The 15,026-nt window shown below is 43.1% G+C and overlaps 1 protein-coding gene across 2 annotated transcripts in view; it reads left to right on the forward strand.

Annotated features, from left to right (window-relative positions):
* The window catches only part of Phf12 (PHD finger protein 12), a 47,728-nt gene that overhangs the window by 19,371 nt on the left and 13,331 nt on the right, over window positions 1-15,026 (forward strand). For both annotated transcript variants that reach the window (XM_021175590.2, XM_029483330.1), the window contains 4 exons: window positions 4,888-4,960; window positions 7,605-7,998; window positions 11,186-11,306; window positions 13,535-13,667. In XM_021175590.2, coding sequence (XP_021031249.1) covers window positions 4,888-4,960; window positions 7,605-7,998; window positions 11,186-11,306; window positions 13,535-13,667 — 721 coding nt within the window. The remainder of the gene's footprint in view (window positions 1-4,887; window positions 4,961-7,604; window positions 7,999-11,185; window positions 11,307-13,534; window positions 13,668-15,026) is intronic.

The raw sequence follows: 15,026 nt of genomic DNA on the forward strand, positions 1-15,026 counted from the left end.
TAGCCTAGGGAAGCAGCATCAGTCTGAAAGTCAACCTGTTGTGAATCTGTTGTAAGCTGCATTGTCTTCATGGCGCTGCTGAGTGTAATTAGGGGTTTTTTTTTTTTTTTTTTTTTTTTTTTTTTTTGGTAATTAGGGGATTTTAATCTGGTAGTAGACCTCAAATGGATACGTGAGACTTGTGAACTATGGAATGAAAAGTCAAAACTGCTTACTTAGTGCTGCCATTTACTTGGTGAATACCTTGCCTCACACCAAAACAAGGCAAGGGTGTACATATGTGGGCAGTCCTCAGAATCTTCTCTGGGTCTGCTACTTTATTTCAACTGAAATTGTTATAAATCGCCTAGGACTTAAATCTTGGTGATTGGTAGTTTCTGACAGAAGGGACCCCACCAGCTCATGTGACTGGCCTCTTACACAAGCTCAGGAGAGAGACTCTTGGTCTGTTGTATACAGATAGTGTTTGTATACTTAGTGTCTCTGTTAAGTATTTGTATTAAATTGAATATTTTATCAATCTACAGAGAAAATGGGGTGTTTTTTTTGAATATTTTCATCCAGTTTTTCTTTTGTTCTGTGATATATACCAACAGCTTTGGTTAAGTGAGATTTTTCATTTTTTTCAGGCTGCCACTGACTCCAGTTTTATGTCACTGTCACTGTCACTTGGATGGATGGATAGTTGCAAGCCACACATCAGTGATTGCTCTTTTCCTTTTTTTTTTTAATGTTTAATGTCTAGATCTGAACACCAGTTTTTAAAAATCTGCCTGTTGTAATACAAAGAAAGGATCTCTGAGGTAGAAGGCCATTTTTCTGCTTTGCCGTCTCCCTGTCTCCCTCCTCCCTTCCTTCTTATGTTCCCCTCCCCCTCTCCCATTCAGTTCCATATTGGAGAATTGCTTGTGCTGGGTGGATAATTAGTGTAGTGCTATGGAGCAACAGGTCCCACTGGTGGTGACTAGTCTGAAGTAAATGTGCAGGTTCACATATGTTAATAGGCCAGGGAAATGCTTGTAGTTAGACTCAGATCAATGACACTGGCATAGGACTTGAAATAGATGCTCTTAATTAGAGAGCCAAGAACCATGACAGCTACTAACATGTTCCATTTGTGGTGGTGAGCTACAGCCTCATTAGAGAAGGAAAGGCATTCTAAATTAAAACTGGAGTCCATTCTCTGGCTGTAAGTTGGGATCATCTGGAAATGGACTTTGACTCTTACAGAAGTCTGCTAGTATAAGCATCGCAGTAAGGGATGTCTGTAGTTTTCTCTGTTTGGCTCCAGACATTCTCATCAGTAGTGGAGATGGGCCATTTGAATTTGCTCCTGGAAGTTTAGCTATGTGGGAGTCACACAGCAGAGGTTGGCTTTAAGAAGTATTGTTTTAGTCTCTAGAGCACCTGGTACGCAGAGATAGATAGAGAGATGGCTCAGAGGTTAAGAGCACTGTCTGCTCTTCCAGGGGTCCTGAGTTCAATTCCCAGCAACCACATGGCAGCTCATAACCATCCATAATGAGATAAGGTACCCTCTTCTGACCTGCAGGCATACCTGCAGGCAGAACGATATATATATATATTTTATAATATAAAGTAAATCTTTTTTAAATTACTTAATTATTTTATATGAGTACACTGTAGTGTAAATCTTCTTTAAATTACTTAATTATTTTATGAGTACACTGTAGTTATCTTCAGGTAGACCAGAAGAGGGCATCGGTTCCCATTGCAGATGGTTATGAACCATCTGGGTCCTGAGAATTGAATTCAGGACCTCTGGAAGAATAGCCAGTACTCTTAACCATTGAGCCATCTCTCCAGCCCCCTAAATAAATCTTTTTTTTTTTTTTTTTTGGCTTTTCGAGACAGAGTTTCTCTGTATGGCCCTGACTGTCCTGTTACTCACTCTGTAGACCAGGCTGGCCTCGAACTCAGAAATTCGCCTGCCTCTGCCTCCCAAGTGCTGGGATTAAAGGCGTGCACCACCATGCCCAGCTAAATAAATCTTTTTTTAAAAAAGGCACCTGGAGCTGAGTGTGGTACCCTACACCTTTAACTTAGGCAGGTCAGGCTCAAGTCATCTCATGCCCCAGGTTACTGGGATATTGTTGAGAGGGGGTTGAGGCAGAGCCTCACTGTGTAGTCCAGGCTGACCTCAAACTCACAATGATCATTCTGTCTGCCCCTAGTCCCTAAAAGTTGGGATTACAGGTGTGATCCACCATGCCTGGCTTTGAAGGTCTTTTTAATCAGAAGATATGATGATGATAATAGAGGAGGGGCCTTTTTGAAATAGCCTAGGCTCTCCTCAGACTTGTTATGCTCCTGCCTCAGTTCAATGATTTGTTTATTATAGGTATATGCCAACTCTGGAATTGTTTTAGATCATTCTTCCAAAAACGTTGAAAATCAACTGAATCACAAAGGATGCCTAACAAATAAATCATTGACATCTTGGTGGAAATTCTAAGCCTATACCGCCATGTCTTGTTCTCTGCCTTCTGTGTTTGATACAGTGTATCTTAGCATGATGCATTTGCAGAGTCAGCAGGCCTTCACAAAGAATGCTTGCCTGTCTCATTCCTTAGATATGGTCTGTTTAGAAATGTGGGGGATTAGGGAAGAATTTACAGGTGATGTTCACCTGTGGTCCCAACAGGCCACTTAGTCACTAGTTTCCGTTTGGTGGAATGCCTCCACAAAGATTCCACTAAGAAAGCAGAAAGGAAGGAAACAGTGAGCACCTGACAGGTTTACCATGGCCAGGGACCATGGCAAGGTTGGCGTGCAGAGAAGTTACCAGGCCAAATGCCCTTAGAGGTGGTGTGTGTTTGTATGTGTCTATCTGTCTGTCTGTCTCTCTCCCCTCCATATTTCTCATATTTTCTTAGCATCCTAAGTAGGAGATTCCTAAGAACCAAAGGCAGGAATTTTCTGAGTGTGAACATGGATGTAGCCTTGTTCCATATAGTATGGTTTTCAACCTTTGGTGTTCAGCGGAATCACCTTAATGGCATGCCTTTTACCCAGATTATGAAATCCTAGAGTCTGCTTTTTCCGTCTTTTTCTTTCTGGGAAAATAAAGGGCACCAGGATTGAACTTGCTGTATAGCCAAGGATGACCTTTAACACTTGATCCTCCTGCCTCCACCTCACGAGTCCTATGGTGTGCACCCCACACCTGATGTATGTGTGTTAGACCAGTACTCTTATGAACTTTATCAATATAAACGATCGACTCTATCAATATTCCCAGTCTAGAATTTACATTTCTAATTCCAGATGCTGCTGTTGAACTGGGAATCATTCTTTTAGAATGAGATATCTGTTGTATGAACAATATAAATATGACACTTTTGGAAATTGATGAAATCTTAATGTAATTTTAATGAAAATCAATGGCCTATAAAGCTTGAGTTTTGGGTTTTGTTTGTTTGGTCTGGGATTGCCTATATTTTGAAGCAGAGTTTCATTCAGCCGAAGTTAGCATGTAATTTACTGTGTAGCCCAAGCTGGCATCAAAATCAAAATCTTCCTGCCTTAGCCTCCCAAATTCTGGAGTTTTAGGCATATGTTATCATGCTTAATCTAGCTCTGTTTTAAATTCAGTCTTCATTTATTATAAATGCAAAGAGGAAAGCTAGAAATTCTAGATGGCTTTGAGTTGAGAGTGCATGCTGCTCTTTCAGAGGATCTGAGTTTGGTTCCCAGAATTTATAGTAGGTAGCTCACAACTGCCTATAACTCTAGCTCCAGGGTATCCAACACCTTCTTCTGGAGTCTGAAGGCACTTGCACTCCATGCACATACCCACATATGAGAAAAAGGAACTCAACTATTTAGCAGGAAACATAAGATTCATGAGTAGTGTAGAAAGAGCTGGTGGAAAAGCCATGTCCAGTAATCATTAATGTGTAATAAACTACAAAAACTCAGTGGCTCAAAACAGAAAGTAATCCAAAATTCCAACGCTTGAACTGGGCTCAGTTGGCTGGTTTTCTGTTGTGTGTGTAGTAGGCCAGGACCACAGTTACTTGGAGTCTCATCTGATCTGGTATGTCCAAGATGATTCATAGCAGTAGTTGGTACAACCTGTTGGAATTCAGCTGAAGCTGTTGGTTGGAGCACTTCAGACCTCCTCGATGTGGCTTTCTTATGGCAGCAGAGCCCTGAGATAGAACATTCTAAACAAGGAAGATTGGAATCTACAGGTTGCTTAAGGCTCAGACTTGAACGTTACAGTGTATCGTGTCTGTTACTACTGTTGTCAAAGCAAGTCACAAGATAAGCCTAATTTAAGAGGAGGGCAAAGGACTGTTTGTAGCTGAAGACAGAACAAAGCCATGAGGCTTGCCACAGGCTGCCAAGAGTACGCCTTGAGAGTGGATAGCTTTGAAGGGGTACAGATTTCCTACCAGAATGTTACTGCAAGAAAAATGGCAAATGTTCAATTTAACTAGGGGCCTGGGTACCCGAAGAGGCCTGCTGGGTTGGAATGGGCTGTGTGACAAGGTTCTGAAGCACAAGGAGAAGAGACTAGGCTTAGACTGAGACTTAAAATCATGGAGGACCTCTTGGTGAGGCATATATATAGACTTGGGAATGACTCTTCTGGCTCTCAACTAATGTTTCATGCCTTTTTCTATAAGCTCAGTGTCAATAGCTGTGATTTGGCTTCTCTTTCTAAGAGGTGGAAGGAATTTTTGCCCTTGAGGTAATTATAAAGGTTGAATAGGCATTTTGAAGGACATGAGAACTCTAGCAGCACTCCAGAACTGGCCACAGTAGTAGTTTAGGGCGTGCAGTTTGTGCCAGATCTATTTTCAGCTGCATGCCAGGGTTAGATTAGTTACTTAGCCTTGCCCTGTCTTCTCCCCACAGTAACCCTCCACTGAGTGAAGAGATGTTGCCTCCTGGGGAGTGGATGTGTCACCGGTGTACTGTCCGCCGAAAGGTAATGCTGCTGCTTTCTGAAGGCTTCACACAGAGTGCCAGAGCTAGACCACTGGCACTCCACAGTTAAGGTAGTTTGGTCCTGCGGGCATTGCATCCTGTCTTGTCTCTTCAGACACTGGAGTCACCACACTTGTTCCATGTTAACTATATGGCCTAAAACTCCAGACGTGGGACGTGAAAGAGGGCCGAGGGTTTGTTAACCCACCGAGCCATGTTTAGTCATTAGTAACAGACAGTCTGATCTTATTGCCCTCTTAGGAAATAGCCTGGAGCTGGGCATGGTGGCACACGCCTTTAATCCCAACACAGGCAGAGGCAGGCGGATTTCTGAGTTTGAGGCCAGCCTGGTCTACAAAGTGAGTTCCAGGACAGCCAGGGCTATACAGAGAAACTCTGTCTCTGGAAAAACAAAACAAAACAAAAAAACAAACAAATAGCCTGAATGTGGCGTCCTTACCTGTAGCTCCAAAAGAGAAGGCTGCTTCTTGCTGGGTTCCTGGGCCTCCAGAGGCTTGGTCAGTTGTATTAGTTAGAGGAGTGGGTTTGAAGTGCCTCTGCCCTGCCTGATTCACTGGTTTCTCTTTGTACCCTCCCCTCTGTTAGCTCAGTACTAACTGAATTATAAAATATGTGCATGGCTCATTATTTTCTATTTTGAAGTTTTTTATGGAGAACAAGAGCTAAACTTAACTTTATCACAAAAGAAATAGGAGCTGGGTGTGGTGGCACATGCCTTTTGTCCCAGCACCCAGGAGGCCAGCCTGCCTGGGCTACACAGAGGAACCCTGTAGGGGAGGTGGTGTTGGGTAGGTGTGTATCCACCAGATTATATTGATGTCACCTTCACATTAAGAGCTATAGATTAGAATTTTATCTATACTAGGCTACCCTGTTATCTTCCCACAACAATTGTATAACCAGAAATTTCTTTTCTTGTGACATCACTGTTGTTTTCTTGGTCCCAATATGATGTCACAGTCATCAATTGCACAAATAGAATGAGCTGATTCAGAAATTGTAGCTTATGTATGTAACTGTTTTCAATCTTTAAAAAGAAGGTGAACAAGCAGGCATTAGTTTCCATTGTATACACAATGGTTTCAATTAGAAAGCAAGCCAGAGCCAAGTTAGCCACTAACCAGAGCTGTATGTAGTTTGATTTCACCTAAGGTCTAAAAACTAAGCTATCTGTCAAGCTATCTAGCCTTCAAAACCCTTTCCTGTGAGTCTCCATAGAGTTTAGAAACTGACCATGTGAAGAAGCTAGACTCTAAAGGGTTGAGATCAGCCAAGGAAGGAAGGTAAAAACTTGCTGGTGCCCATCATATGCCAGGTGTTCTACTGTGACTCCACTTAATCCATGCAGCTAAGAATGCTGGTAGTAGATCTTAATTATGGAGAGGAAGAAACTGACCTACAAAATACAGAATATTTTCCCAAAGACTCAATGGAATGGACAGCTGAGATTGGAACCAAACTTTATCTCCCTCTAAAGCTTTCAAGTTCTTTGGAAACAGTGTGGCTTGGTAGGGAATAGTACACTGTGTTCTAGCATAGGTCATTTTTCCTGAGATGCTGCTGTAACTCACAGACCTCCCTGCCTAATGGTTCCAACTCTTCCTTCTCCACTATCAGCAGCAGCACCACCAGTCCTCTTTGGCCCCCAGTATTTACAGTGAAATGGATTGACATACACATCCTCTGGGCTTCGTGAGCTGATAGTCAGTCCATGCTCTTGTCCATGCAGTCCTCTTTATTGCCACCACATCCCTAAGAGGAGAAAGATTTTAGTGTTTTCACTGATGGAGAAGTTTCTGAATTGCCCAAGGCCACACTAACTGGGTATTAGCATGATGACACTTGTTTGGTTTTAGTCATGGAGGAAAATATATTGTCAGTTACCCAGTCCTACTAAATAAACACACTAGTTTTTTCCACTTCGTGGCTTCTAAGAAGTTTGTAGTTAAGACCAAAAGCCATCGTTCATGGCCGCCATGCTTCTCCGTTGGTTCTCCCCACGTGGCACCCTTCCATGCCAACCCCTCTGAGAAGTGAGCTCTCCAGCCTGTTCAACCTTTCTTCATTTTGAGCTGTTTTCCAAACCTTTCAGTAGCGTGATGCTCTAAGCAAGTGACAGTGACCTTAGCTTACAATATGATGTTCCGACCTTAATCTCACTAAATGTGTTCTTACTGTATTTAGTTTTTTAGCTGCTTGCCCTGTGCTTTAATATGTATAGAAATGTTAAGTATTATATTTTTCAAACATTCCACACTATTTTTGGTGATTTCATTGCTGCCATGTTTTCTCATTTTAGTTCAGTTTTAGCTGGAGAGATAGCTCAGCAGTTAGGAGCACTGGCCATTCTTCCAGAGGACCTGGATTCAATTCCCAGCACCCACACAGCAGCTCACAACTGCCTACAACTCCACTTTCAGGAGATCTGAGGCCCTCTTCTGGCATTTGTGGGTATTAGGCACACACACAGGGCAAGGGAAAATACCAGTACATACAAAATAAAATTTCAATTTTAATAATTGTCATGTGTAAGGGGCTTTATAATTTTCATAAGTGATCTAGTAAGACATATACCCATCTCTGTTTTGTTCTTTTCATGATGGCCCACCTATTCATTTGCACAGAAACGAGAGCAGAAAAAGGAGCTGGGCCACGTCAATGGACTGGTGGACAAGTCTAGCAAACGGACTACATCCCCCAGCAGTGACACTGACTTGTTGGACAGACCAGCTAGCAAAACTGAACTCAAGGCCATTGCCCATGCCCGGATCCTGGAAAGGAGAGCCAGCCGGCCTGGCACCCCCACATCCAATGCCAGCACAGAGACCCCCACCTCTGAGCATAATGATGTCGATGAGGACATCGTTGACGTGGACGAGGAGCCAGTCGCAGCAGAGCCGGACTATGTGCAGCCCCAGCTGCGGCGGCCTTTTGAGCTGCTGATTGCTGCTGCCATGGAGCGGAACCCTACCCAGTTTCAGTTGCCCAACGAACTGACCTGTACCACTGCACTACCAGGTTAGCGACATCATCATCATCATAACCCTCTCTTACCCAGGCTTCCCAAGGGATTACTACTGCCTGTAGCCAGTTTTTTGTTCCTGTTCCTGGTTTTGCCTGGAGAGCGCATCAAAGGTTGTAATTGTCATAGTACTCATTCTGTTTTCCAAGTCTTCTATCCTATCTTGTTATTCCCCTGCATCTTTTGTTTTCTGTTTAAGATATATGCCAAATATCACACACCAGTAATCTTAGCACTTGTGAGGATAAAGCAAGAGGATCATGAGTTTGAGGCCAGCCTGAGCTACCTATCACAAAAACATAGGAGGATTTGAGAAGGTGGCCCAGTCCTTAAGAGCACTGGCTGCCCCTGCAGAAAGGACTGAGGTTTGGTTCCCAGCCTTTGCATAGTGATTCACAACCATCAATATCTTCAGTTTCAAGGGATCTGATGCCATCTTCTGGCCTTTATAGGCACCAGGCGAGCACATGGTGCACATGTGTACTTGCTGGCAAGCATTCATATTCATAAAAGAATAAATGAAAAAAAACTTAATTAAATAGGGAGCTAGAGCAGTGGCTCAGCAGTTAAGGGTACTTGTTCTTGAACTTCTAGAGGACCTGAGTTCCATTCGCAGCACCCATATCAGGCAGCTCACAGCTGTCTCTAAATGCAGCCTCTGGTTTCTGACTCCTAGCCTATGCAGGCACCTGCACGCACATGCATAATCCCACAATCCACATGGAGATACATATTTGCACATAATTACATTTGTTTTTTAGTTCTTTTTTTGTTTTGTTTTGTTTTGTTTTGTTTTTGTTTTTGTTTTTCGAGACAGGGTTTCTCTGTGTAACCCTGGCTGTCCTGGAACTCACTCTATAGACCAGGCTGGCCTCGAACTCAGAAATCAACCTGCCTCTGCCTCCCAAGTGCTGGGACTAAAGGCGTGTGCCACCACTGCCCTACTTTTTAGTACTTAAATAAATAAATGAAACAAAGTTTAGGGATGTAGTTAGGTGATAGAGCATCTCCCTACCATGCACAAAGTCCTGAATTTGATGCTCAGCATCTCCTGCCCTTTGCAGATAACCACAAATTGTGTGTCTTGAGAGTGTGTGTATAAGTGAGTGTCTATACATGCTCGTATTCTCTTCTTAAATAACATACCAAAAAACTGTTCTAATATTTGAATTTTTTATCCTTACAATGCATTCCAGTGGTTTTAACACTAATTTAGCATTTCATTAGATTTTTGTTACAGCACCATAATAATCCATTGTGTAAATGTAATCAAAATGATTTAAACAGTTTTCTATTCATTGCCATTTAAATTGTTCCTAATATTTTCTCATTTATTTATGTGTATGGGTATTTTGCCTGCAAGCATGTCTTGTGCACCATGTGTGTACCTTAGTGCCCACAGAAGCCAAAAGAAGGTATCAGAGCCCTGGCACTGGAGTCACAGATGTTTGAATCACCATGTTAGTGCTGGGGATTGAACTTGGGTCCTTGGAAAAAGCAGCCAGGCCTTTGAGCTACCTTTGCGCTATCTCTCTAGTCCCCTTAAGATATGATCTATAGGGCTGATGTGTATGGTAAATTCTTAATAATGGAATTGCTAGGTCACAGTTTGCAGTGGGAGGTTTGCTAGCTATTATCAAATTGTCCCTTTTACAAAGAAAATCAAGTCTACTTGACAGCATAGTGCTTCTAGATCTTAATTTCTCTTCCTAGAGAAAATGAGATTGGTTGAGCATGGTGTCTACCATACACCTGTGTTCCTACCATACATGCTTGGATCCTTGCATTTGAGAGGCAGAAGCAGAACTGTCAGGAGTGCAGAGCTAGCCTGAGCTACATAATGAGTTCTTGGCCAGCCCGGGCTACAGAGTGAGACCCTGTCTCAAAAAAACAAAAGAGGACTAGGAAGATGGCTCAAGAGTAAAGTGCTTGCTGTGCAAATGCTGGCGTTTATATATTCAATAGCCCATGTCAAGCCGGGTGTGGTGGCGCATACCTTTAATCCCAGCACACGGGAGGCAGAGGCAGGCAGATTTCTGAGTTTGAGGCCATCCTGGTCTACAAAGTGAGTTCCGTTCCAGGGCAGCCAAGGCTATACAGAGAAACCCTCTCTCGGCGGGTGGAGGGGGAAGAGCCCGTGTCATCAGCCAGGTGGGCATAACAGTTTGCCTATAATCCCAGCCTGTAGGAGGCTGAGATGAAGGAAGCTTGCAGCAATCCAGACAAACTAATATGGTAAGCTCTAGAGGAAGTGTCTGCCTCAATCAATGAAGACATCTGACATCTACCTTATGCCCACCCCCACCCCCACACATATATATACATGTGCAAAAATAACATTGGCAGGCTTAAAAAGTACATATAAGCCAAGTGTGGTGTGTGCCTTTAATCCCACCATGGGAAAATCAGGAAAATAGATCTCTAAGATTGAGGTGAGCCAGGGCTATGTGAGAAGAAGGGGTGTAGGGGGTGGGTGGATGGATAGATGGATGGATGGATATGCCTATCAGGCTACTAGCAAGTTAGTTCATGTGATAAAGGCACTTGCCATGGAAGCCTAATGAGCTTGATCCCTGGAACCCCATAAAAGTGAAATTAGAGAAAAGCTATCTTCTGACCCTTGTGCATGTGTGTACTATGTGTGCACCCCCACATTCTTTTTTTAAAAAAAGACACATATGCTTATTGTCGCACTTCTTTAATCCCAGCACTTGGGAGGCAGAGGCAGGCAGATTTCTGAGTTCTAGGCCAGCCTGGTCACATCAGCCAGGATTAAGAGAAAACTTACCTTATGTCAGAGTGGGAGTGAGGGTTGCATATGGCATCTGCTTTCTGTAGAAACATAATTAAATTACAGTCTTTTGCTTAGTTTTCTTCACAGTCTAGTCCTTGTTAACCATGTAATTTAGATGTGTGTGTGTGTGTGTGTGCGCGTGTGTGCGCACATACATGCAGGTTTCTCATTATTTTATATTAGTGAAATCAATATTTCTGCCACAAAGCAGATGACTTCTATTTAATAGTTACCTTGTGGTCTTTTTTACTGTGTGTGTCTGTCTATCTGTCTTGTCTGAACCATGGCACATGCTTTTGCTTAGATCTGTTCTTTCACTTAATGTTTTCATATTTCAACAAGGAATTCTGAAGCCAAGGACAGTTCAGCACCACCAGCTTCTTTTCTAGGTTCTAGCAAACGGAGAAGAAAGGAAGAAACCACAGGGAAGAATGTAAAAAGGACGCAGCATGAGTTAGATCATAATGGTCTTGTTCCCTTGCCGGTCAAAGTCTGCTTCACATGTAACAGGTATTTTTTTTTTCCTCTGTCACCCCTTGTAAGTCCTGTGTGTTAATTAAATGTGGACAGCTTATATTCTGATGGTATTAGCACACAGAACTAGTTGACTGGCCACTTCTTGAATATGTCAATAACAAATTACCTGTGGAGTCAAAGTACTGAGCCAGATATATAATACATGCCTATAATCTCAGCACTTAAGATATTGAGGTGGTTTGGGGAGTTCAAGGCTAGCCTAGGCTCACAAGGCTTCCCCCTTCCTTGAGGGATTCTCAATTGATGGGGAAGTAGTGCCGTATAACTTAATGGTATTGCCACTGAAGAGTCCATGTTCATTAAGTAACTCCCTGCCAGGATCATGTAAGCAACCCTGACTTAAACCCAGTGGGTCAGAACTCATGGACATGGACCACTGGGTAAAGGCTCTTGTATCATCACAACCTGAGCAGAGGACAAAACCAACTTTGGCAAGTTCTTTTCTAACTTATGCATGGGAGTTGTGGCATATGCACACACATACACACAAAAACATTCACTAAATAAATGTAAAAAAAAAAAATTGTAGGATTAAACTCAATCCCACACCCATAAAAGACATGAAATTCATGGGAGCTTGTTGGGGGAAGGGAAGGGCTAAGAGGGTAACAGGAGGTGAACATGACCAAAATTTATTATGAAACTGTGGAACACTAAACCATAAAAAGAAGCTGGGTTTGGTGGCTCACACCTTTGATCCGAAAGGCAGGCAGATTACTGTGAGTTCAAGGCCAGCCTGGTCTACACAGTGAGTTTCAGGCCAGCCAAAGCTACATCATGAGACCATCTCAAAAAGGAAAAAAAAAAAGAAAGCCACAGATCCCAGTACAGTACATTGATGGTGATTGCTGTAAGTTAGAGTTAGACTTAAAGTGGAGGGTGAGGGGCTGATGAGATGGTCAGTGGGTTAAGGTGCTTGCCGAAAAGCCTTGACCTTGGTTTTAATCCAGAGGGCCCATGTGGTGGAAGAAGACTCCATCCCTAAATGAACACATAGCACATGTACTTTCCCTCCTTCCCAATACACACACAAAAGGTTTCTGGCTTTTTTTTTTTTTAAATGAGGTACTTAGCAAAATGTTAAACATAAATTTTAAAGTGTTATAGGTATGTGTCCATTCCATTGACTACCTACAAGTAAGTTTGTGTAAGTTTGTTATACACAGCTGCCCTAGGACACTAGTTGCCTTCAGATAGGCTCACCTCAGTTACAGGAGCCAGATGTTTCAGTGCCCAAAACTGGAATTGTTGGCTTGAGTGTATCAGAAAACCTGCACTGTGGTTGGAGCGGCCTAGCAGGAGACGATGCTTAGTTGGCATGGTTCACAGAAACCCAGCATGGTGGTACAGACAGTTATCCCCGCACTCAGGCGGGAGATGCAGGAGGAACAGGGATTCAGAATCATTCTTAGGTATATAGTGAGTTGAGGCTACATGAGTGGGCTTTACAACCATCGCCTCAACCAAAAAAAAAAAGTATTTGCAAGGAAAGCTATGGAAAACTAAATGGTGTATTAGAACGAGAAGCTCTGAGCTCTGGCACTAGTACAGTTTTGGGAGCACTGGTGTTTGCTGACAAGCTCTCTTTGGAGCGTTCTCACAGAGGTACACACAACATTCCTTGCCTCCATCTCCACTTATCAGCACTGGTTTCTTTTTATACAGAAGGGAAGTCATTTGTTCTATAGTTACAACTCCAGAAAGACTGCTCATGCATTATTCTTTTCACATTTGTTTGTATGACGGACGATACACAATTGCCACAACATAAGTATACAGATCAGAGGACAACTTGAATGAGTTGGTTCTCCCTTTATCATGGGTCTGACGAATTGAACTTGTAGCAGGCAGACTTGTTGGGAGGTGCCTCTTGTTGATTTATGTATTTATTTTTAAGTGAGAATTCCTTAAAAAACAGGATCAGAGAGCAGGGCTGAGTACTAAGCATTGGTCATTTTTGCTCTGACAGCTACTTTAGCCATACTCCAAACATTTAGATTCACAAGATACATTCTTCCTAGAAGATAAGATAATGAAGAACCTGGTTTTCATCTTCCCTGCTGACTAGGTGTGACAGAACCTAGAGGGAGGGAAGATGGACAGGACAGGCTGTGAGGACTGAGGAGGAAAGGATCTTTTTAGAGTAGAGTGGTCTTGAATTTTGCCCCAGAAATCACCCATCACATCTCGTTCCTCTGCAGGAGTTGTCGAGTGGCCCCCCTCATCCAGTGTGACTATTGCCCGCTTCTGTTTCACATGGACTGCCTCGAGCCCCCGCTCACTGCCATGCCCCTGGGCAGATGGATGTGTCCGAATCACATCGAACATGTGGTGGTAAGCACACTAGTGTTTAGTGAGCTCTCTACAGGCCCAGCTGGAGCAGGGACCAATCCCCTAGAAATAGTAGCATCCCCTTGTGCAGAGCTCAGTGTAATCTTGCAGGTGCTGGGTTCAGCAGGCCATCCTGATTATGTTTGGTGTATCTACCCTGCGCATCATGCCTTTCCCCAGTACCTTCTTCAGCTGTACAGGCAGGCTTGACTTGCTTGCTTGTAATTTTTACCCCACAGTGAATTAAACAATTGCTATTATAGCCATAAAGACTGAGTATTAGAGCCAACCTTAAAAAATAAATGGTTGGCTGTCAGGAGTCCGTGTGGCCCATGCGTCCAGTGAGTTTGTTGCCCTCTTGCGTCAGTTCTTTGTAACGACCCTATGTCAGTCACCCTGGGTTTCAGTGAGTTGTTGAATGGCGCCTTCATACACTGAGCCATCTCACAGGCGCTCTTCAGACACTGCTTCCTACACTAGAACAGATCTGCTCTTTGCAGGACACATAGTCCTTCTATACAGTCACCCAAAAGATCATAGAGGGTAACTTCATGAAAAGGTATTCCCTCACAAAAGCAGCCTTTCTAAATTGGTTTCCAAACCATTGGTGCTTACAATATACAGAGAGGGAATAGAGGTGTAGCTCAGTGGTCAAGCCCTTTGAGGCCCTGGGCTTTATCCCCAAGACAGTGAGTAGAGGGGAGACAGTGATAGCCATGGAGTGACTGTTAGCATTCACTATACCATGAGCACTTTGGGAAACTCGCTGTCAAAAGTCACTCACAAAAGGATGGAGAGTAGAGGGACAGAGTGTCTGATTAGTACAGATGACGCTCTGGCTTCATTCCTAGTACTGTTGCTAAGACATGCACGCAGACACAGACGCACGCACACACTGTATGCGTACACTGTGCACATATAGAAGTATCACTTCCTATCTCAGGTCCATGCCATTCAGAGAGACAGACCTGGGAAGAAGCTGCTCTGGGCTCTGTGTCATATTTGTTTCCTGCTGAAACAGATTTAAAAAAAAGCCATAAACAGTTCACCCAAACACACATCCTAAGGAACAGCAGGGAAAGAAACCTGGCTGATTTTATTGGCCACTTACCTTTGCTATCTAGGAAGCTGCAGGAATGAGTCTTAGTGAGTTGTTCTAAGTCTTTTTGTTTGGTTGCTTTGGTTTGGGTTTTTTGGAATAAGGATTCTCTGTGTAGCCATGTGTCCCGGAACTTGTTTTGTAGACAAGGTTGCCCTTTACCTTGTAGAGTGCTACCTGCCTCTGCCTCCAGAGTATTAGTATTAAAACTGTGTACCAAGATTTATTTATTTATTTTTTTTAGCTTTTTTTTTTTTTTTTTT

Source organism: Mus caroli, chromosome 11 (assembly GCF_900094665.2).
Source record: "Mus caroli chromosome 11, CAROLI_EIJ_v1.1, whole genome shotgun sequence".
NCBI lineage: Eukaryota > Metazoa > Chordata > Mammalia > Rodentia > Muridae > Mus > Mus caroli.